The following is a 25,568-nucleotide window of genomic DNA, read 5'->3' on the forward strand; positions in this document are numbered from 1 at the left end:
CACAATTTAAGGATCTCATGGGGATGAGAGACTTTTCCTTTCAAGAACAATCTTATTTGGAAGATTTGACTAGCCTCTGTTAAGCTGATGCTCAGCAACATCACATGTTGTTGTCACTACTTCCCAAGTTTGAGCAGGAAAAACCGATCCAGTGTTTTTCAAATATAAGACGCCTTTAGGGTGCATTCATAGGGGATGTTAAACAATGGTTAGCTCAGACAAGTTATATTGAAGGTCATGTTGCTGTAACAAATGAAAATGTTTCTCAAACTGCAAGGCATGTTTTGACAACTCATACAGCAGCAGAGGATTAAAAGGATGATGTGAAACCAAATGACATTTTGTCAAATGTTAGTGCTCCAAGTCCTGCTGCAGGTAGAGCATCTTCTGTAGTCATCTGCACACATTAAAACCGAGGTTGATTTAGCTGAATTAGTCACAAGTCAGCAATTATTGAAGGACAAGTATGTGCTCGAAGAGCTATATATCAAGGAACAGCTACAGCAAAGGAAAGAGCAGTTTGAGTTGCAGGAAGAGATTGACGCATAGATGGCCAAAGTTAATGTGATACGGATTTCAAGTGTGGCGAGATCTAAAAGTGCTCCAACAAGACAGTCCTATGGTATGAGTTCCAGTATTGATAAGGCACAGAGAAAAACAAAAACATTCAATCTCAGTGTTAATTCATTTGTTCCTCAGATGTCTATGAAACATGAGTAATACCCCCAGGAGATAGCTCAGGGTGTTCACTCTCATGCAGGATGCTCTCTGAACCTATTTCGTGTCCAGCAGCTCAAAGTGCTCACTGTGGCATTAGCTTGCAACATGGAAACACTCTTGTTTTATACAGTACAGATCAAAATAATACTATTGATATCATGAGGATGCAAAATGAACTAATAAGCTTATTGAACAGGTGAGAAGACAGCTGAAACGTTTCAACTCAAGCAAGGCTGCAGGACCGGATGGTGTCAGTACCAGGGTGCTCAAAGTTTGTGCTCCTCAGCTATGTGGAGTACTTCGCCATTTATTCAACCTGAGCCTGAGGCTCCGGAGTGTTCCTGTACTGTGGAAGACGTCCTGCCTCATCCCTATGCTGAAGACGCCACGCCCCAGTGGCCTCAATGACTACAGACTGGTGGCATTGACCTCCCACATCATGAAGACCTTGGAGGGACTTGTTCTGGAGCTGCTCCAGCCTGTGGTCAGGCCACATTTAGATCCCCTCCAGTTCGCCTACCAGCCCCGACTAGGAGTTGAGGATGCCATCGTCTACCTGCCGAACCGTGTCTACGCCCACCTGGACAAGCCAGCGAGCACTGTGAGGGTCATGTTTTTTGACTTCTCCGGTGCGTTCAACACCATCTGCCCTGCTCTGCTGGGGGAGAAGCTGACAGCGATGCAGGTGGATGCTTCCCTGGTATCATGGATTCTTGATTATCTGACAGGCAGACCACAGTACGTGTGCTTGCAACACTGTTTGTCCGACAGAGTGATCAGCAGCACTGGGGCTCCACAGGGGACTGTCTTGTCTCCCTTTCTCTTCACCATTTACACCTCAGACTTCAACTACTGCACGGAGTCTTGTCATCTTCAGAAGTTTTCCGATGACTCTGCCATAGTTGGATGCATCAGCAAGGGAGATGAGGTTGAGTACAGGGTATGGTAGGAAACTTTGTCACATGGTGTGAGAAGAATTATCTGCAGCTTAATGTGAAAAAGACTAAGGAGCTGGTGGTAGACCTGAGGAGAGCTAAGGTACCTGCTTCCATCCAGGGGGTCAGTGTGGACATGGTGGAGGATTACAAATACCTGGGGTCATGAATTGGCAATAAACTGGATTGGTCTAAGAACACTGAGGCTGTCTACAAGAAGGGTCAGAACCGCCTCTATTTCCTGAGGAGACTGAGGTCCTGTAACATCTGTCGGACGATGCTGAGGATGCTCTACGAGTCTGTGGTGGCCAGTGCTATCATGTTTGTTGTTGTGTGCTGGGGCAGCAGGCTGAGGGTAGCAGACACCAACAGAATCAACAAACTCATTTGTAAGGCCAGTGATGCTGTAGGGATGGAACTGGACTCTCTCATGGTCGTGTCTGAAAAGAAGATGCTGTCTAAGTTGCATGTCATCTTGGTCAATGTCTCCCATCCACTACATAATGTACTGGGCGGGCTGGCAGAAAGTACTCCTGAGACTCATTCCTCCGAGATGCGGCACAGAGCGTCATAGGAAGTCATTCCTGCCTGTGGCCATCAAACTTTACAACTCCTCCCTTGGAGGGTCAGACACCCTGAGCCGATAGGCTGGTCCTGGACTTATTTCATAATTTACTGGCATAATTTACATATTACTATTTAACTATTTATTACTATTTCTATTACTATTCTATTACTATTTACTAATAGTAATATTACTATTACTATTTCTATTACTATTTATTATTTATGGTGCAACTGTAACGAAAACCAATTTCCCCCAGGATCAATAAAGTATGACTATGACTATGACTCTGACTATGAATATGATACAACAATGCAATAAGCCAAAGTGTGAACAAAACACAACTCTAAGCTGAAAGAAGCATCTTTGACACCACTGTGACTACTGTGAGAAGTAAAGTTAAAATTTAACCTGGAATTGATGGAAGAGAAATAGTCTCATCAGCCAAAGGGTTTCCTCTGTTCTGTGAGGGTGAACACACATTGGATTTGTGCCTTCAGTTGGACAAAAGAGCTCATAGAGAGAAGATTGTCTTCCTAAAGAGAAATAGTATCTGTCCTGATGAAGGGTCTTGGCCTGAAACGTCGACTGTACCTCTTCCTAGAGATGCTGCCTGGCCTGCTGCGTTCACCAGCAACTTTGATGTGTGTTGCTTGAATTTCCAGCATCTGCAGAATTCCTGTTGTTTTAGTATCTGCATTGAGTGTTTGTGCACAGGACACAAAAGCAAGTACTGCAGGAAGCGTCTTTATGCACTTTTTCCACTTCGCGGCAGAAATGGTTAATCCTCAAATGGTGAAAGTCCTCAATTATTCAGTGCAATCTCAGTTTTACTCATCACTCCAATGCTGGCTGGTGTTTTGAATTTTCTAACTGTTGTTTTTCACATCGGCTGTATCTCACAGATCTTCCAATTATTTTCTCCTCTCCTCGGTCCTTATCGAACTTTATTTCAGCAATCATTAATTGGCATTTACATTCTCGCTCAGCAGGCAACATCTCCTTTTATGTCACGCAGTCTCACTTGGTCTCCATTCTGTTGTAGAAGTGAGTAGTAGACTTAGAGCAGGGAGTAATGTATTCTTGGCTCACAGCACTACAGAGATGTGGGGGATGTGCATGTAATAGAGAGATAAATTGGGTCAGGTGAGGTGGTGTGGACACACATTTGGTACAAGGCAGTGAAAATCTGTCACAGGCTCAATGGGCCTGAGCCACAAACTGCAGGCTGAAGTGAACGATAGTGAACTCATACCTTGCTACTAGGCTAGAAACAGCTTCATAAAACTCCAGGAAAGAAGCTTGCCATTGTACATATAAGGTAAAGGCAGAACTGCACACAGATCACAAGGCACGTATGTACACTGCACAAAGCTTACTTCATCCTACGTAAACACGGTGCATAGGGATAGTTGGGATGCGGGGGGGAGGATGTAATAAAAAGTTTGGATTAGGGATCATTTATTCCAGGATGTGTTATCCCTGTTGATGCCAGCTTGTAATAAAGAGGAAATTTGTCTAAAACACACAAAGTGATGGAGGAACTTAGAAGGTCAGGCAGCAGCTAGGGAGAGGAATAGTTGATTTTTTGGGCTCAGAATCTTCATCGGGATTAGAAAGGACAGGGGAAGAAGTGAGATGGGGATAAGAAGGAATTCAAGCTGAAAGTTATTAGGAGAGACCAGTTGTGAATAGGGGGTTGGTAAATGAAGTATTAAGCTGGAGGTGATCGGTGGAAGAGGTAAAGGGCTGAAGAAGGAATTTACTAGGAGTGAACAGGGAACCATGAAGAAAGCAAAGGAGGAAGGGCACCAGTGGGTGATGGGCAGTGCAGGAGAAGGGGTGAGAAAGGTGAAAGGGAGAGGAGAGAGAAATTTCTGGAAGTTGGAGAAATCAATGTTCATGTCACCAGGTTGGAGGCTACCAAGATGAAATTTGAACTGTAACACCTCGAAGCTGAGAGTGACCTCAATATGACTACAGAAAATGTCACAGCCTGACATGGCGGAATGGGAATGCAAAGTTAAATTGAAATGGGTGTCACAGGGAAATCCCTCTTTTTGCAGCTTATCGGAATCTGAAACAGAATCAGGTTTATTATTGCCGGCATGTGTTGTGAACTTTGTTAACTTAGTGGCAGCAGTACAATGCAATACATAATAATACAGAAAAAATAAACCGATTATGGTAAGTATATATATGTATATTAAATAGTTAAATTAAAAATAGTGCAAAAACAGAAATGATATAAAAATAGTGAGTTAGTGTTCGTGGGTTCAATGTCCATTTAGAAATCAGATGGCAGAGGGGAAGAAGCTGTTCCTGAATCACTGAGTGTGTTCCTTCAGGCTTCTGTACCTCCTTCCTGACGGTAACAATGAGAAGCGGGCACGTCCTGGGTGATGGGGTTCCTTAATAATAGATGCAGCCTTTCTGAGGCACCGCTCCTTGAAGATGTCTTGGATACCACTATGGACTTGTAGTGAAAGTGCCCAGTCTCTGTCATGTCTCACTAATGTAGAGGAGACTGCACTGGGAATTCTGGATACAGTGGATGACCTCAACAGATTTGCAGGTGAAGTGTCACTTCACCTGAAAGGACTGTTTGGGCCCTAGAATGATGTTGATGGCAGATGTGTATGGGCAGGTGTAGCACCTGTCCCACTTACAGGTACAAGTGCCAGGGTGGAGGTCAATGGGGAGGGATGAGTGAACAAGGGACTCATGTAGACTGCGATCCCTGTGGAAATTGGAGTATGTGGGAGTGGGAAGGTGGTGAGAAAAGATATGCGTAGAGGTAGGATACCATGTGGAGAATGATGTGTTGAGTACAGAGTCTAATGGGGCGATAGGTACATACAAAGGGATCCTCTCCCTTTTATGGCAGCATTAAAATAGGGGGAGGGCAGATGTGCAAGAAATAGAGGAGTTGCAGGTGAGGACGGCCGTGATGATGGTGAAAGAGAAAGCCCATTCTTTGAAGAGGACATCTCAGATGTTGTAGAGTGGAAAGCTTCATCCTGGGCACAGATACGACTATACCTTCATCAATGTGTTTAGTCACGTCCTCAGAAAATTCAATCAGGCTCTTAAGGCATGACCTGCCTTTGACAAAACCCTGCTGACTATTCCTAATCATATTATGCCTCTCCAAATGTTCATAAATCCTGCCTCTCAGGATCTTCTTCACCAACTTACCAACCACTGAAGTAAGGCTCCCTGGTCTATAATTTCCTGAGCTATCTCTCCTCCCTTTATTGTATAATGGAACAACATTCGCAACCCTCCAATCCTCCGGAACCTCTCCCGTCCCCATTGGATGCAAAGATCATCACCAGAGGCTCAGCAAACTCCTCCCTCGCCTCCCACAGTAGCCTGGGGTACAACTCGTCCAGTCCTGGTGACTTATCCAAATTGATATTTTCCAAAAGCTCCAGCACAACCTCTTTCTTAATACCTATATGCTCAAACTTTTCAATCCGATGTAAGTCATCCCTACAATCACCAAGATCCTTTTTCATAGTTCTTATGTTCCTAAGTTTTTATTGAATACTGAAACAACGAATCTCCTCCAGATCCATACACACTTTTCCACTGTCATAATTGATTGGTCCTATTTTCTCACATCTTATCCTCTTGCTCTTCACTTACTTGTAGAATGCCTTATGGTTTTCCTTAATCCTGTCTGCCATGGTCTTCTCATGGCCCCTTCTGGTTCACCTAATTTCTTTCTCAAGCCCCTTCCTGCTAGCCTTATAAGCTTCTGGATCTCTATCATTATCTAGTTTTTTGAACCTTTCATAAACTCTTCTTTTCTTCTTGACTAGATTTACAACAGCCTTTGTGCACCACGGTTAATGTACCTTACCATCCTTTCCCTGTCTCATTGAAATGTACCTATGCAGAATTCCATGCATATATCGCCTGAACATTTGCCACCTTTCTTCTGTACATTTCCCTGAGAACATCTGTTCCCATTTTATGCATCCAAGTTCTTGCCTGATAGCCTCATATTTCTCCTTACTCCAATTAAACACTTTCCTAACTTATCTGTTCCAATCCCTCTCCAATGTTATGGTAAAGGAGATTGAATTGCGATCGTTATCTCCAAAATGCTCTCCCGTTGAGAGATCTGACACCTGACCAGGTTCATTTCCCAATACCAGATCAAGTACAGCTTCACCTCTTGTAGGCTTATCTAAGCATTGTGTCAAGAAACCTTCTTGAACACACCTAACAAACCCTACCCCATCGAAACCCTTTTCTCAAGCGACATGCAGAAATTAAAATCTCCCACCACAACAACCCTGTTATTATTACACTTTTCCAGAATCTGTCTCCCTATGTGCTCCTCGATGTCCCTATTACTATTGGGTGGTCTATAAAAAAAAAACAGCAGAGTTATTGACCCCTTCCTGTTCCTAACTTCCACCCACAGAGACTCCGTAGACAATCCCTCCTTTTCTGCAGCTGTGACACTATTTCTGATCAATAGTGCCACACCCCCACATCTATTGCCTCCCTCCCTGTCCTTTCTGAAACATCTAAAGCCTGGCACTCAGAGTAACCATTCCTGCCCCAGAGACATCCAGGTTTCTGTAATGGGCACAACATCATAGCTGCAAGTACTGATCCACGCTCTAAGCTCATCCGTTTTGTTCATAATACTCCTTGCATTAAAAAAGACAATCTCAAACCATCGGTCTGAACACATCCCTTCTCTATCACCTGCCTATCCTCCCTCTTGCACTGTCTCCAAGCTGTTTCTGTTCGTGAGCCAACCGCCTCTTCCTCTGCCTTTTCAGTTTGGTTCCCACCCCCAGCAATCCTAGTTTACACTCTCCCCAGTAGTCTTTGCAAACCTTCCCACCAGGATATTGGTCCCCCTTGGATTCAAGTGCAACCCATCCTTTTTGTACAAGTCACTCCTGCCCCAAAATAGGTCCCTATGATCCAGAAATCTGAATCCCTGCCTCCTGCTCCAATCCCTCAGCCACACATTTATCCTCCACCTCATTCTATGCCTATACTCACTGTCATGTGGTACAGGTAGTAATCCCGAGATGACTACCTTTGAGGACCTGCTTCTCAACTTCCTTCCTAACTCCCTGTAGTCTGCTTTCAGGACCTCCTCCCTTTTCCCATCTATTTTGTTGGTACCAATATGTACCACGACATCTGGCTGTTCTCCTTCCCACTTCAGGATATCGTGGACATGATCAGAAACATCTTGGACCTTGGCACCTGGGTGGCAAACTACCATCCGTGCTTCTTTCTTGCATCCACAGAATCGCCTGTCTGACGCCCTAACTATAGAGTCCCCTATCACAGCTGCCATCCTCTTCCTTTCCGTACCCTTCTGAGCCGCAGGGCCAGATTCTGTGCCAGAGGTGTGGCCACTGTTGCTTCCCCCAATTAGGTCATTCCTCCACCAACAGTACTCAAACAGGAGTACTTATTGCTAAGGGGGACAGCCACGCAAGACTCTCTAGTATCCCGCTAGCCAGGCGTCAGAGAACATTTCAGGAGTGCAGTGTTATGTGTCTTACTGGGGCTGCACGAGGACATACCCGATCAAAACTTTTCCATGGACGGCTTCCAGACCGTTCAGGCTGACCGGAAGTGCACTGAGAGCGGTAAGTGTAAATGAGTTGGGGGCTTACTGTTCTGGTTAACAATGGATGGTGCAATCCTGGTCATACTACGATCGAGGAACGTGTTTGTAGACTGGATATTGAACTTTTTGCTGTTGGTCTCCGGCCATATTCCACCGAGATACAACACTGGGCGCCACAGGAGGTTGTTCCTGCCTGTGGCCATCAAACTTTGCAGCTCCTCCCATGGAGTGTCAGACACCCTGAGCCAATAGGCTGGTCCTGGACTTATTTCCATCTGGCATAGTTTGCATATTGTTGTTTGATTGTTTGTGGTTTTTGTATTGCTATATTTATGCTCTATTCTTGGTTGGTGCAGCTGTAACAAAACCCAATTTCCCTCGGGATCAATAAAGTATATCTATCTATCTATCTATCTAGTACCCTTCCATCTCCTGACTGTTACTCACTTATCTGTCTCCTGAGGCCCCAGTATGACTACTTGGCTCTAGCTCCTCTCTATCAGCTCCTCACTTTCCCTGATTGACAAAGGTCATTGAGCTGCAGCTCCAGTTCCCTAATCCGGTCCCTAAGGAGCTATAGTTCAACACAACTGGCGCAGATGTGGTTGTCCAGGAGGCTGGGAGTCTCCCGGACTTCCCACATCTGACACTCAGTACAGAACACTGGCCTCACATGCACACATGAAGTTCTTTGAGAGGGTGGTCATGGCTAGAATCAATTCCTGCCTTAGCAAGGACCTGGACCCATTGCATTTGGCCTGTCACCACAAAAGGTCTACAGTGGATGGGATTGCATTGGCTTGAATCACCTGGATGATACTAATACTTTCATCAGGCTGCTGTTTATTGAGTACAGCTCACCATTTAACACAATCATTCCTACAGTTCTGATCAAAAAACTCCAAAACCTGGGCCTGGATCCTGGATTTCCTCTCCAGAAGGTCACAGTCTGTGTGGATCAGAAATAACATCTCCACCTCACTGATAATTATCATAGTGTACCTCAAGGGTGTGTGCTTAGTCCACTGCTCCAGAACGAAGGAGATGTCCTCCTTCCTACAACGTCAATGCTGTCATCAACAGCATCTCTTCCATTTCATGCACATCTTCTGTTACCCCATCCTCCCGCCACACTACCAGGGATACGGTTCCTCTTGTCATCAGCTGCCACCCCACCAGCCTCCGCATCCAGCACATAATTCTCCGGAACTTCTGCCACCTCCAATGGCACCCCACCACCAAGCACATCTTTCTCTCCCCTCACTTTCTGCTTTCTGCAGGGACCAATCCCTATGCTACTTCCTTGTCCATTCGTCCCTCCCCACTGAATATTGATTTCTTGAACTACCAACAGTGCCCCCTCCCCCCACTTCCCTTTATCATTCCCTATCCCCTTTATCACCTTATCTCCTTGCCTGCCCATTGCCTCACTCTGGTGCTTCTCCCCCACTTTCTTTCTTCCATGGCCTTCTGTTCTCTCCTATTGGATTTCCCCTTCTCCAGCCCTGTATCTCTTTGAATAATCAATTTCCCAGCTCTTTACTTCATCTCTCACCTATCACCTTGTGTTTCTCTCTCCCCTCCCCCCAGCTTTTAAATCTACTGCTCAATTTTTTCTTCCTCTTGGCCTGAAACATCAACTGTACTTTTTTCCACAGATGCTGCCTGGCCTTCTGAGTTCCTCCAGCAAATTTTGTGTGTAAAACAGATACTGCACAAATAGTCCAGGTCAGTCAGTACCTGTAGACGGAGTAATAGGGAGCTGAGGGTCCAAGTCGAAAGGTATTTGTAAGAATTGGCGAAGAGAGAAAAGAAATTAGTTTTCCTTTCAAAGAAAATATCAAAATGGCTAATATCTTGGCTCCACCTAATCAGAGATTGATTGAAACCTTCTGAATGTTGAAAAGCATAATGTGAACATACGGATAATATTTCCACTGGTGGGAGAGTCTAGGACCGGAGGACACAACATCAGGATAGAAAAGGCCCTTTGAAACAGAGATGAAGAGGAATATCTTAGCCAGAAACAGGATGGTGAATCCGTGGAATTCATTGCTACAGGTGGCTGTGGAGGTTAAGTCATTATCTATATCTGAAACTGTGGTTGATAGGTTTTTGATTAGTCAGGGTGTTAGAGGTTAGGAGGAGAAGTGTAGGGGTGAGAGGGAAAATAAATCAACCATGATCTAATGGCAGAACAGAGTTGATGGGTTGAATACTCTAATCCTGCCCGACCTGGACTGTTTGTGGAGTGTTTATAGTGGTGTGGACTTTGGTTGTATGGCATCAACTCACAGCTTTCACTGGACATTTTAAAATAGCATACAATTTATGCTTAAATTATTTTTTCCTGTCAATATTGTGTCTGATGCTACAGTATATGCCTATACTGCTGCAAACAAATATTTCACTGCAATCTGTTCAGAAATATGTACGTGTGCACATGACAATAAACTTGATTTTGAGGGAAGAGCGGAAACGTGGAGTGCAGGGTAGACGGGGTAGGTTTGGTGGTGTTGGTGAAGGAACTGTAAGCAGGGAGAGGTCAAGAACATTGCTGATCACATTTTCTCATAAGGCACATCTCAGCTTTGCTACTCAACAGTGAATTCAACAATTTTAGGTGCTCAGTCATTCATAGTGTTTCAGAGATGTTAATTCTGATACAAGACTATAAAATTAATTCGTTGTTTCAATTTCCGCAGCAATGTGTGCTTTGTACCTCACAGCTTCAGTTTTGTGTTTTCCCCTTACACTCCTCTCCCTCGATTTACTCCTCCTCCAGACAGATTCATTATGATAAACAAGCCCTGACTCCTGGATTAATGTATGTTGTTCAGTCTCTCTGTCTCCACTGAATTGCAAACATTCCATTAATTCTTTCCACCCTCCTAATTCACAGCAATTTCAACATTTCCAGGTTCAGAAGTGTTGCTTCCAAGTCAAACAGAATGGCAAAGTTTCGTGTGAAATCTGCGCTGAGATCAGCAATGATCCTGTTTTAACTAAGGGCAGAAATGAACTGGAGAACTTGCAGAATTCAGCAAAGGGAATATCATTGGAACAATCTAGGCAACAAAAGAGTGAAAACCCAAAATATTTTTCAGCAGCAGTTTTACATTCAGTTTGTTGTCAGTGAAGAAATCAGACCTCTCTGTCTTTCGCAATCATTGGTGCTGAATCAAGTGTCAGCCTTAGCTCAGTCTTTCGTGCTCTCAACTCTTGAGTTAGAGGACAAAGTTTGCTCCTGGCACTTTAAAGTTTCCATGCCACCGCAAGGGACCATACTCAGAGCAGTCCTCTGCTTGCTATCACTTGGGACATTGTAAAATCATGGAAAAGACAATTTTCTTTCCTCCTCACTTCTTGCTTTTGATGGTGTCTGTCAGTGAAAGGCATCAAAGGCAGTTGGTACTTGCTTTTTATCCTTGATTCATGCCTAATAGTTTTCTCCTGATCTGCCTCTCCTCAACTGATTGATATTCACTTGGCAGATCAGATGGGGGAAAGAATTATCTCTGAGATTAAAAGACCTCACAGTGTTTTACTCCCATTCAGCTATATGAAATTGAATGAGTTACATTTTTAACAGTTGTTTATATGTAATATTATTTCAGTATTTCTGATCCTGTTGATTTACTTTTAGTGATAAACATACTTGGAGAGAAAAAAACAAAGCTATTTCCATTTTATGTACACCCTCTAGCTGACAGCATCAAAACAAATCAAGGTCTGACAAATAAAACATATTTTTCCAAATAATATGAAAACCACAACATAATTACAAAGGGTTGTGTTAAAAAATCAATGCTACTCACCTGAAGTATTTGGCTGAATCTGTGATGCAATTCTGTGAGTCTATTCTAGGGTGTGGTTGTATGTTCAAGATGGGGTAACAAATTTACACATTAAACTTACATTTACACATTAAACTGTGAATTTATTCTCCATACATACTAAACAGTGAATTTATTCTCCAAGCACCAGGGTGCAATGCTACCAGGAAGGACTGTATAACAATAAGCAGTCACATAAGGCGACAATCATAAAAGGTTAATAGTGAAACGAAGCTGGTGAGGAAGGAATAAAATAAGCTGATGGAAGAGCAGTAACCTCCAACACTAACTCTATTTCCCTCTCTGTGGCAGTTGTCTGACTTGCTGAGGATTTCTAGCACTTTTAATTTTAAATTGGGATTTCTGGTGTCTGCATTTCTTAATGCATTTCAAAAAATGGAGATATCACAAGTTCAAAAAGGCCAAAGACAGGAATAAGCAAAAGGATGTGATCCCCTGGAACCAAGAGTGATTCAAAGTTAGAAGAGAGGATCATTGAGAAAGGAATTAGTAATCATTTGTGAAGTACAAAAAATGAAAATCAAAATATGCAGATGCTGTAAGACTGAAACCGAATAGTTAGACTCCATCTGTTGAAAGAGAAACACTCAACACCACTTGTGATTCAGACAACATAGAATATCGATCATTACAGCGCAATGTTGGGCTGACATTGGTGCTTTTCACAAATTGGTTAACGTATTGAAGCTGAGCTTAACTACATAGTTTTGAGAAGTAAAAGACTGACTGAGGCCTGCTGATAAATGTGGTGAACATCGAGCTGTAGTCAATGAACAGCAGACTGATGTACTTTCATCCGGATGTTCCAGAACAGAGTAGAGTAACAGTAAAATTGTGTCTGATATTAACCTGTTGTGGTGATAGGCAATTGAAGTGAATCAAGTCTGGAGCTGATTAGTGCTATAACCAACCTCTTAAAGCCCTTGATTACAGTAGATGTGCTGTACCGTGCAAAAGCCTTAAGCACATGGATATAGCTAGGGTGCCTGAATGTTTTGCAAGTACTATATTTGTTAATATGGAGCAGGGATCGAGTTTGTAAATCTGGAGCAAACAATGAGACATGGATAGGATGGTACGGTACAGGAACCGTGGTGTACGAAGGCTGTTGAAAATCTTGTCAAGAAGAAAAGCAAAGCTTACGAAAGGTTCAAAAAACTAGGTAATGATAGAGATCTAGAAAATTATAAGGCTAGCAGGAAGGAGCTTAAGAATGAAATCAGGAGAGCCAGAATGGGCCATGAGAAGGCCTTGGCGAGCAGGATTAAGGAAAACCCCAACGCATTCTAGAAGTATATGAAGAGCAAGAGGATAAGACATGAGAGAATAGGACCAATCAAGTGTGACAGTGGGGAAGTGTGTATGGAACTGGAGGAGACAGCAGAGGTACTTAATGAGTACTTTGCTTCAGTATTCACTACAGAAAAGGATCTTGGCAATTGTAGGGATGACTTACAGCTGACTGAAAAACTTAAGCATGTACATATTAAAGAAGAGGATGTGATGGAGCTTTTGGAAAGCATCCAGTTGAATAAGTCACCGGGACCGGATGAGATGTACCCCAGGCTACTGTAGGAGGAAAGGAAGGAGATTGCTGAAACTCTGGCGATGATCTTTGCATCATCAATAGGGACGGGAGAGGTACTGGAGGATTGGAGGTTTACGGATGGTGTTCGCTTATTCAAGAGAAGGAGTAGAGATAGCCCAGGAAGGTTATAGACCAGTAAGTCTTACTTCAGTGGTAGGTAAGTTGATGGAAAAGATCCTGAGAGGCAGGATTTGTGAACATTTGGAGAGGCATAAAATGATTAGGAATAGTCAGCATGGCTTTGTCAAGGGCAGGTCATGCCTTACAAGACTGACTGAATTTTTTGAGGATGTGACTAAACACGTTGATGAAGGTAGAGCAGTAGATGTAGTGTATATAGATTTCAGCAAGGCATTTGATAAGGTACCCCATGCAAGGCTTATTGAGAAAATAAGGAGGCATGGGATCCAAGGGAACATTGCTTTGTGGATCCAGAATTGGCTTTCCCACAGAAGGCAAAGAGTGGTTGTAGATGGGTCATATTCAACACAGAGGTCAGTGACTAGTAGTGTGCCTCAGGAATCTGTTCTGGGACCCTTTTTCTTTGTGAATTTTGTAAATGATCTTGATGAGGAAGTGGAGGGATGGGTTAGTAAATTTGCTGGTGACACAAAATTGGGGGTGATTTGGATAGTATGGACGGCTGTCAGACGTTACAGTGGGACATTGATAGGCTGCAAAGCTGGGCTGAGAAGTGGCAATACACATAAAAGTTGCTGGTGAACGTAGCAGGCCAGGCAACATCTCTAGGAAGAGGTACAGTCGACGTTTCGGGCCGAGATCTTTCGTCAGGACTAACTGAGAGAACAGCTAGTAAGAGATTTGAAAATGGGAGAGAGAGGGGGAGATCTGAAATGATAGGAGAAGACAGGAGGGGGAGTGATGGAGCCAAGAGCTGGACAGTTGATTGGCAAAAGGGATATGAGAGGATCATGGGACAGGAGGCCTAGGAAGAAAGAAAAGGGGGAGGGGATTCCAGCCCGAAATGTCGACTGTACCTCTTCCTAGAGATGCTGCCTGGCCTGCTGCGTTCACCAGCAACTTTTATGTGTATTGCTTGAATCTCCAGCATCTGCAGATTTCCACGTGTCTGAGAAGTGGCGGATGGAGTTCAACCCAGATAAGTGTCCGGGGGTTCATTTTGGTAGGACAAATATGATAGAAGTATATAGTATTAATGGCAAGACTCTTGAGTATGTGGAGGATCAGAGGGATCTTGGGGTCGTCATCCAAAGGGCACTCAAAGTGTCTACGCAGGTTGACTCTGTAGTTAAGAAGGCATACGGTGCATTGGCCTTCATCAATCATTAATTGAGGAGGCGACAGGTAATGTTGCAGCTATATAGGATCCTGGTCAGACCCCACTTGGAGAACTGTGCTCAGTTCTGGTCACCTCACTACAGGAAAAATGTGGAAACCGTAGAAAGTGTGCAGAGGAGATTTACAAGGATGTTGCCTGGATTGGGTAACAGGCCTTACGAGAATAGGTTGAGTGAATGAATACTTATGGTGAATACTGAAGCAAAGTATTCATGAAGTATTCATCCTTCTTGGAATGACGGAAGATGAGAGGTTACCTGATAGAGGCATATAAGATGATGAAAGACATTTATCGTGTGGATAGTCAGAGAGTTTTTCCCAGGGCTGAGATGGCTAACACAAGAGGGCACAGTATTAAGGTGCTTGGAAGTAGGTACAGAGGAGATGTCAGGGGTAAGTTTTTTTACACAGAGAGTGGTGAGTGCATGGAATGGGCTGTCGGTGATGGTGGTGGAGGTGGATATGATAGGGTCTTTTAAGAGACACCTGGATAGGTACATTGAGCTTAGTAAAATAAAGGGCTATGTAACCTTAGAAAATTTCTAAATAAATACATGCTCAGCACAGCACTGTGAGCCGAAGGGCCTGTATTGTGCTGTAGGTTTTCTATGTTTCTATGTTTGAAAGGAATCAATGAAAGACCGCACCAACTTGGGTGTCTAATTCATGTGCAAGAGACAACAAGTGGGGCAAATAAAAAAAGAAAGGAATAATAAGAATAAATAAATAAGCAATAGATATCGAGAATGTGGAATGAAGAGTACTTGAAAATGAGCTGATAGGTCATGGGAAATTACATTGATGGAACAAGTGAAGTTGAGTGAAATATTTCCGTTTGGTTGAAGGGCCTGATGGATGAGGGGTAATAACTTTCCTGACCTGGTGGTGTAAATTCTGAGGCTCCTGGACCTTTGTCCTGATGACAGCAACAAGAAGATAGCATAACCTAGCTGGTGGGAATCTGTGATGATGGAGGCTGCTTTCCTGCAAAAACACTTTGTGTAGATATGCTCAATGGAGGGGTGATCTTTCCCCATGATGGACTGGGCCATAGCCACTGCTTTTTTAGTAGGATTTTCCATTCAAGGGCATTGGTGTTTCCATACCAGGCTGTGATACAACCAGTGAATATGCTCTCCACTACATGTTTATAGAAATTTGTCAAAGTTTTAGATGTCATGTGAAGCTTCACAAGCTCCTAAGGAAGTAAAGATACTGCCATTCTTTCCTCATAATTATAATTATGTGCTTGGTCCAGGACAGGTCCTTTGAAAGAATAACACAGAGGAATTTAAAGTTGCTGACCGTCACCATCTCTGATGAGGACTGGCTCGTGGACCTCTGGTTTCCTCCTACTGAAGTCAATAATCAGCTGCTAAGACTTGCTGACATCAAGAAAGAGATTGTTGTTTTGGCACGATTCACCCAGGTTTTACATTCGTCTCCTCTATGGTGATTCCTGACCACCTTCGATTCAGCTTACAGCAGTGGTGACATCAGCAAAGTTAACTATGGCATTGGGGCTCTCTCTCTCACTCTCACGTTCTCTCTCTCTCTCTCTCTCTCATGCTCTCTCTCTCGTGGTCGCTCTCACTCTCTCGCGCCCTCTCGCTCTCAAAAAAATTGGTTTCCAGGACATTGTATATAATTTTCGGGCATCAGGGAGCCACTATTAATATGCGGGAGACTCCTGGAACTTCCAGGAGAGGTGGGATGTCTATATATATTAATGATCTGGATGACGGGGTGGTAAATTGGATTAGTAAGTAATAGTGAGAGTTCGGCATGGACTAGAAGGGCTGAGATGGCCTGTTTCCGTGCTGTAATTGTAATATGGTTAAATAGTTATAAGGATGCATTGAGGACATGGTCTTGAAGCTAATTGATTATCTTTGAGTGGATAACAGTATTGAATGCTGAGCTGTTGACCATAAGGAGCATTCTGATTCAAAGGATTCAAAGGTTCATTTATTATCAAAGTATACAACTCTGAGATTCTTCTGCAGAAATCAAGAAAGAAAATGACATCACAATCATCAACCCCCAAAGCCCCTCCACATGAAACAGAAAAAGGTCATTAACCCCCAATCCACCCCTGCACAAAAAAAACTAAAAGGGCAAAAAACACAAAATATAAAAAACTATAAGACTGAAAAGAAGTCCACAGACCATAGCCCAAATCGATATCCATATGCAAAACACAGAAGACCTTGGTAACATTCTCCAGGGACAATGACAGGCCACACATGCTCCCCTGTCCAGCAGCAGAGTGATCCCACCAGCAATCAGAAGGCAGGCAGCAGGTGCTCACCTTCCACATTCACCTCGATGTCTCAATCTCCCTCGTTGCTTTAATTGGCAAACAGTGGAAGCTTTCATTGACAAAATAGAGTTGAACATTGGAGCTGAAGTATCCTGGCCTCAAGGGCTGTGCTCTCTGCCTTACAGAATCCTCTTAGAGTCAGCAAATTGCTGGATCACCTAACTGGTCTCCAAACAGCAAATCACAGGCTCCAACAGTTCCAGGAACATATTCAGGATGAAAAGTCAATGTAAAAAACACAAAAGAAGTGAAACAGATAGTATTGTGGTCTATCCAGAAGATGTCGACCATGGGAGCGTTGTCAACAGGTGCCATCTTGACAGAATGTATGCATTGTGGCTGCCCAGATGTTCCAGTGTTGAGTGACGAGCCAATGAGGTGGCATCTGTTGTGGGCCTATTGTGCAGGTAGGCAAATTAGAGAGTAACCTGCAGGAGCTGATGTGTTTCATTACCATGGAAATAAGTGCTACTGGACGATAGTCATTGAGGCAGGTTACCACATTCGCTAGCACTGGTGTAATTGAAGCCCGCTTGACTCAAGCGAGTACCTCAGACTGCCAAAGCGAGAGGTTAAAGATCTCAGTAAACAATCAAACCAGTTGTTCAGCACAGCTCTTTAGTATTTGATAAGGTGCCTCATTTGGGCCGTGTTCTTTTCTTGGGTTCATTGTCCTGAAGGCTGCTCACCTGTCAGCCTTAGAGACAGAAATCACAGAAGTCACAGATCATCAGGGGCTGTGGCAGTTTGTGATGGTTCCTCCATGTTTTGATGGTCAAAGTGATCCTAGAAGGCGTTGAGCTCATCTGGAAGTGAAGTCCTTGAATAACTCTGACCTGGCCCTCAGCAGATTGCAGATCTCTTAGTTTATCCAGGGCTTCTGGTTGGAAAGACTCTGAATGATTTTATCGGGACAAACTTATTTACAACTGTTTTAATAACATCCATAACAATCATGAACTAGATAGGGTGGATGTGGAGAGGATGGTTCCTATGGTAGGGGTATCCAGAACTAGAGGTCACAGCCTTAAAAATGAGGGTGCCCCTTTACAATAGACGTAAAGAGCCAGAAAGTAGTAAATCTGCAGGAAGCTCTGCCATAGACTGTGGTAGAGGCCAAGTACATACATATATTTAAGGAAGAAGTTGATCGTTTTCCAATCGGTCAGGGTATCTAAGGATATGGCGAGAAGGCTGGTGTATGGGATTGAGTGGGATCCGGGATCAGCCATGATGCAATAGTGGAGCGGACTTGATGGGCTGAATGGCCTAATTCTTCTCCTATGTCTTATGATCTAATCGTCTTATGGTGCCTTCAGGCAGATCCACAGATGAGTCCTTGAACATGGCCCATTCTGACAACTTGAAGCAATCCAGTAGCTGCTCTTCTGCCACCCACAGCCACTCCTTTGTTGTCCTAATCTCCGAAGGTTTGCTATTTAGCCTCAGCCTGTATGTAAGTAGGAGAAGAACAGTCAAGGGATCAGATTTACCAAATTGCAGTCTGGGTATGAAACAGAGCTATTCCTACTTTTGACAAAACCATCATATCCGAGCACCACTGAGAGTTTATCATGAAACACACACCCCCAGCTTTTGGCTTTTCCAAATCAGCAGCTTGGTCCATCCTGTGAATCAATATGCTTTGGGACTGATTGCTGTATCTGGTGTGCTGGGAGGAATTTATGTCTCATTCAAACACAGAACACAATGATCTCTCATTTCGCTGCAATACCGCGATCTTTTGTTAGGTACTCAATTTTGTTCTTAAGCAACTGCAAATCTGCTAACAAGATGCTGGGTAGAGGGTATCTCATTTCTCTGTGTTTCAGTCTGGCTAGGAGTTCCCATCCCCCACCCACTGCCTTGCTTCCGGAAATGGTGATGAACTTTCACCTGCTTAAAGGTGCCATACTTGGTTCCTTGAAAGTTAAGTCTGCCAAGTCCTTCATGAGATCATGAAATCTGTAAGTCATCAAGTAGATTTAGAAGCACATTGCTTAATGGGAAATTTCATGCTGCAGGTTGCAGTGAGAGTAATTCAAAAGAGGTATATTTAGAAGTACTATACGTAGTCCGCAGAATGTCTTCAAGGTTCATGCGCACCGTCTTTCCAGATAGAGTTTTATATTTGATATAAATACAATTTAAATTATTCTAACATTAAGCTAAAATACACAAATAGAGGATGAATATTTAAGATCAGAAATAAATTTTGTCCTTCAGGGACCAAAGCTTGAAGACATTTCATTGGTGGTGAGTAGTAAGACAAGTCTCTTCCTGAGCTGTTCGTTATAATTTTACCTATTATTAACCCTTTTAACCTCTTTACTTCATAGATCCTTGGCAATATCACTCAAATCTTTAATTACAACTTGAGAAGTTTTCAAAGATGCATGATGAGAGGGTTATGGAGACCTATGGTCCGGGTGCAGGTAGATGGGTCGAGGCAGAAAATAGGTCATCACAGACTAGATGGGCTGAAAGGCCTGCTATGCTGCTGTTCCCTAAGACTCCATGACTCAAAAAAAAACAATGTTCCAGATTTCCAGTTGTTCTAATCTATTTCCCAAAAGTATCTCTTTCAATTTAAGTACACAATCGGCATCATTTTTCTCCAAACTGTGAACAGATAATTGGCAATTTGTTTATTAATGTCACTCATGATATCATGAACAGTTTTGTTTTCAGGCCCTCCATACAAATCATTCTATATGTACTATATTCAGGTAGTCAAAAGGAAAGCAGCAACACTATATAGTGTTACAGTTACAGTGAACGTACAAAGCAGGTTGACAGATGAAGTGAAGGCCATTATAAGATAGACTGAGTGATCAAGTGCTCATCTTTTTGTATAATAAGTCTTTTGAAGAGTTTTATACCAACAGAATGGAAGCTGTCCTTGAGCCTGGTGGATGCATGTTTAACAGTTTTTGAGTCTTCTACCCAATTGAAGGTGGAAGAAGAGAGGTTGACCAGGATGGGATGGGTCCTTGGTTATGTAGACTGCTTTCCCCAAGCCTGTGTGGAATGTGGGCCCATCTGTCTCTTTGTCTGTCTCTATCTCTCTCTCTATTGCTTTGCTCAAAAATTCAGAACAAGATTTATCTACTCTTATTATTGGCAACTAGTAATTGGTTCCTTGTTGTCACCTGTACTGAAAGACAGTGAAAAACTTTGTTTTGAATACAATCCATACAGATAATTTCAAGCCATAAATACATTGTGTATTACAAAGGGAGATGCAAGAACAGCTTGTTGGAAGTTCTGTTTCGGTTTCAGTTTCAGAAAGGATGCAGGAAGGTAGACAGTAACGTGCAAAGACAAAACGAAGTACACTGTGAGGTCAAGCTTACATCTTTATTGAACAAAAAGCCTATTTATGAATCCTATAATAGCAGGATAGAGGCTGTCCTTAAGCCTGTTGGTGTGTGGTTTCAAACTTTTGTATCTTCTGCTCAATCAAAAGGGAGAAGAGAAATTGACTCCGGTGGGAGGTGTCTTTGATTATATTGGTGTTTTCCTTGAGGCTGAGAAAAGTGTAGGTAGAGTCATAGAGTTATAGAGAACTAAAGCACAGAAACAGGCCTCTTCGGCCCATCAAGTCCATGCTGACCCATTATTCTGCCGAAACCCATCAACCTACACCTGGACCATCGCCATCCACAACCTTCCCATCATTGTACTAATGAAAACTTCCCTTAAATATTGATGTTGAGCCCTGATCTACCACTAGTACTGGCAGCTATTTCCACACTGTCATCAATCTCATGTCCCCATTAAACATTTTACCTTTCAACCTCAACCTATAACTTACAGTTTGTAGACTCACTCAACTTTTGTGGAAAAAGTTCACTTGTATTTGTCGTATCTATACCCCTCATAATCTTGTATACCTCTATGAAATCTCCATTCATTCTCCTATGCATCAGGCAATAAAGTCCCAACCCATTCAACCTTTCCCAATAGTTCAGGTTATCAACTCCCAGCTACATCACTGTAAATTTTATCTGTACTCTTTCAATCTGATTTGCATCTTTCCTGTAGGTGGGTGATCAAAACTACACACAATACTCCAGATTATGCCTCATCAACATCTTATACAACATTAACATTTCATCCGTCTCCTCTACTCAGTACTTATATTTATTGAGGCCAAGGTACCAATAGCTCTCTTCATGACCCAGTAGACCACTTTTACTTTCACTTATGGATCTGTACTCTCATGTCCCTCAGTTCTACTGTACTCTTCAATCTCCTACATTCACAATGCAAATCTAAGCCTGGTTTGTCCTCCAAAAGTGCAACACCACACACTTGTCTGCATTTAATTCCATCTGCCATTTTTATCAATTCATTTTCCAACTGGTCTGGATCCCACTGCAAGCTTTGACAGTCGTCCTCACTGTCCAGATCACACACCCAGTCTTGGTGTTATATGCATATTTGTTGGTCTGGTGTACCACATAATCATTCAGATCATTGCTATAGATGACAAACACCCACAGATGCAGTACTGATCTCTAGTCACAGGCCTCCAGTCAGAGAGGCAACCATCTACTACCATTCTCTGGCTTTTGAGAAGCCAATGTTAAATCCAGTTTACTACCTCACCTTGAACTCTGAGTGACTGAGCCTTATTGACTAATCTCCCATGGAGGATTTTGACAAATGCCTTACTAATATCCATGTAGTCAACACCTGCTGCTTTCTTTCATCAGCTTTCCTGGTAACGTCATGAAAAATTCTATCAAATTGGTTAGGCATGATCTACAATACATCACACAAAGCCATATTGACGATCTCTTATCAGTCCTTTTCTAAACAAAGTCTTATATATTAAGTCCTTTAGGATACCTTCCAACAACATACTCACTTCTGACGTCAGGCTTAACAGCCTTTAATTTCCTGACTTTTTCTTAGAGCCATTCTTGATCAACAGAACTACTTTAGTTATCCTCCAATCCTCCAGCACCCCAGCTATCACAAAGGAAGTTTTAAATACCTGTGACAGGGCCTCTGCAAATTCCACACCAGCCTTCTACAAATTCAGAGGAAGCCCCTTGGCAGGCCTTGGGAATTTATCCATGCTCGGTTGCCTCAAGACAGCAGGAAACTCCTCCTCTGTAATCAGTATAGGATCCAAGACCTTGCTGCTGCTTTGCCTCATTTCTCCATTTCATGTCTGTCTCCAGAGTAAATACGGATGCAAAATATCCATCTAACATGTCTCCTATCTCATTTGTCTTCATGCATAGATGACCAAGCTGATCTACAAGAGGATCAATTTTGTGATTTGATATCATTTTGCTTTTAACCTAACTGTAGAAGGCTTTAGGATACTCTTTCACAGTGTTTGCTAGAGCCCTCCTGATTTCCTGCTTAATTACTCTCTTGGATTCCTTATATTCTTTCTTGGATTCCTTATATTCTTCAAGTACCTCACTTATACATTGCTGTTTATCCCTGCAATACACCTCCTTGAAATTCAAGTTTAACCACACCTGAATACCCATGAGTACAACCAAACAAAACAATGTTTCCCTGGGGCCAAGGTGCAAAACACAGTATCAACAATCACACAGGAAGCACAGATAAAATAGAGAGCACCGATGAGATATCAGTAAAATACAGTTACACACAAAAAAAGCCCATGTCCCTGAGTCCACGAATGTTGCAGCAGTCTGCAGTTGAACAGAACACATCTTGTCCACTGCCAGGTGAATGCTAGGGGTGGGGGAGCAACATGACTCCAGCTTGGATACTGTGCCACATTGTTCCCGGCACTCTGATTGAGTGCACCAACTCCAATGCCTCTCTCCTGGACAGCTGTAAACAGTTGACAACGAGGCTTGACACCTAGTCATTGCTATGACCAAGACCAAACACCTCTCTTGTGGTCTGCCCCTGTAATCTGTCAATAAATCACTGAATTGATTTTGCAGCATTCCCCATTAACGATGTCCAACAGGATCTTGCAATCACAAGAAAAGTGACAGAGATGTTCACTTGCTGTTAGACTGCACACCACCTTCATACTTCAACTTCTCCAGAAGTCTCTTGACCCAGGCAGCAGCACAATCCACACCCTCAGTTTCTCTGACAATGAGCAACTTGCTGATGGGGTGGATCTGCAGTACTTTACATTCCTAATGTCTAGCAAGGTCTTGAGATTGTAAAAAATGTTTACAGAAGATAATATTATTTTTGATTGGGTGAGTAGAAGCCACTGCGTCCAAATGCGCCGGAGTCTTACTCAAAGGGAAATTAACCAGGCCTTCCATATCTCTTGAAAACTAAGATTCCCTAAATCTGTTAGCCTTGCCTTTAACCTGAGAAAAAATCCTTGGATAGAAGTCAGTTTCTGTAATGGATTGAACAGTGTTCACAACCCTGCATTTTATTATGGTCTTTAGCAATGCAGTTGCCATACCAGGGTGATGTATCTGGGTAGGATGCTTCATGTGATGCATCTGTTAAAAGTTGTGAAGGTCAATGAGGATGTGATGAATTTCCATAGCCTTCTGTAGATTATAGGTGTTGTTACACTTTCTAGGGCCAGAGCATTTACAGGATTGTACCAGGACAAGCTATTTGTGATTTTACATTGAGGAACTTGAAGCTCTGGACCATGTCCAGCTCAGCCCCATTAATACTTACAGGGACATGCATTCCACCTCAAGTCAATAATCAGTTTTTTTGTTTTGCTGACAATGAGGGAAATACTTTGAAATGACACCATGCAATGAGACTTTATTTTACTCATTAGACGTCTGTGGAAGGGATTGCTTCTGTGACTATTGACAATTAAAGACTTAGATGTGAATATCGGAGGTGTGGTTCATATGTTTGCAACTGATATGAGAATGGGTGGTGTGAGTGATGTGGAGAGGGGCTGTCTAAGGCTACAGCAACTGGTAGATCAGTTGGAAAGTTGGACAGAGCTATTGTAGATGGAATTTATTGCTGACAAGTGTGAGCTGATGCATTTCTGGGAGGTTAATCAGGACTGGGCATGTACAGTTAATGGTAGGGCACTTGAAAGGGTTGATGAACACAGGTACCTTTGGGTAGTGTCCTCAGCTCCTAACAGCTGCAGAACAGAGTGATGGAGAACATAAGGTGAAAGTAAATAGATGAAGAACTGATATTCTCAGTGTCCTATGGAGCACATATCTGGAAGACTGCATGCAATCTAGCCACCACATGACCAGGAAATATGTGATGGTGCTGGTGAGAAGATAGAGGGGATCCATCTGTTTGGATTAGAGTATTTTTGTGATCATCAGAGATTAAAAAGGCTGTTTTACTTTCCCTGAAATTGATTATGTGAATAGGAATCTCATGGATTTATACAAAATCGCAGAGTTGGACTGCACTCTATTAGTGACTGGGATTCATGAGAAAGAGCAAATGAAAATAAGGAAGAGGCAAGTGGAGTGGCCTTTGTGTGAGTGGGCCAATGTTTGAGTGGCTTTGGCTCATCAGGCTTGGCCAAAGTAAGTTTCTTCTTCTTGTTTATTCTCCATTCCTCATTTGTTGGGGCACAGTAAGTGCAGTGACATTTCTCCGGGAACTGTGTTATCTTCTTTCTGTGCAATGTGTGGGATTTCTGGAATACCTCCAGGCTCCCGGATAACCACATCTACATCAGCTGCACTGAGCTGCAGTTCCTCAGAGAACATGTTAAAGAACTGGAGCTGTATCTCAATGATAATTAGCTTATATGGGAGACTGAGGAAGTGATAAATAGGAGCTACAGGGAGATTGTCACCCCCAGATTGCAGGAGGCAGTTAACTATTTGACTGTCAGAAGAAAGAAGGGAAATGGACAGTTGTGCAGAATACCACTGTGGCCGCTCCACTCAATAATAAATGCAATGTTTTGGACATTGTTATGGGTGAACAACCTGCTGGGAGAGCCACAGTGAACGGGTCTCTGGCACTGAGTCTGGTGCTGTAGCTCTGAAAAGAAAACCAATGAAGAGGACTGCAGTAGTGAGAGGAGATTCCATAATTAGAGGAACAGGGATGAGATTCTATGGACACGATGGAGACAACAAGACGATAAAACCATGAGACATGGGAGCAGAATTAGGCTATTCAGCCCAATGCTCTGCCACTCCACCATGGCTGATCGTGGATCCCACTCAACCCCATACACCTGCCTTCTCGCCATATCCTTTGGTGCCCTGACCGATCTGGAAAATATCAACTTCTGCTTTAAATATACCCATGGACATCCTCCACTGCAGTCTGTGGCAGAGCATTCCACAGATTCATGACTCTCTGGTCAGAAAAATTCCTCCTTACCTCTGTTCTAAAAGGTCACCCCTCAGTTTTGAAGCTGTGCCCTTGAGTTCTGGATGCCTCCACCATCGTAAACATCCTCTCCACATCCACCATATCCAGTCCTTTCAACTTTCCATTGGATTCTTGAGATCTCCCTCGCAATCTCCTAAATTCCAGTAAGTAGAGGCTCACAGTTGCCAAACGCTCCTCATATGTTAACCCCTTCATTCCCAGAATAATTTTCATGAACCTCCTCTGGACTCTCTCCAAGGACAACACACCCTTTCTGAGATATGGGGCTCAGAACTGTTGACAACACTTCAACTGTGGTCTGACTAGAGTCTTATAAAG

At 43.0% G+C, this 25,568-nt stretch overlaps 1 protein-coding gene across 1 annotated transcript in view; it reads right to left on the reverse strand.

Moving 5' to 3' along the window:
* The window catches only part of LOC140197046 (alpha-1,4-N-acetylglucosaminyltransferase-like), a 50,203-nt gene extending 25,593 nt beyond the window's left edge, over positions 1 to 24,610 (reverse strand). Inside the window, 1 exon segment of the mRNA XM_072256976.1 lies at positions 24,547 to 24,610. Coding sequence (XP_072113077.1) covers positions 24,547 to 24,610 — 64 coding nt within the window.
* Positions 24,611 to 25,568: the final 958 nt, after the last annotated feature.

Source organism: Mobula birostris, chromosome 4, assembly GCF_030028105.1.
Source record: "Mobula birostris isolate sMobBir1 chromosome 4, sMobBir1.hap1, whole genome shotgun sequence".
NCBI classification, from domain to species: Eukaryota; Metazoa; Chordata; class Chondrichthyes; order Myliobatiformes; family Myliobatidae; genus Mobula; species Mobula birostris.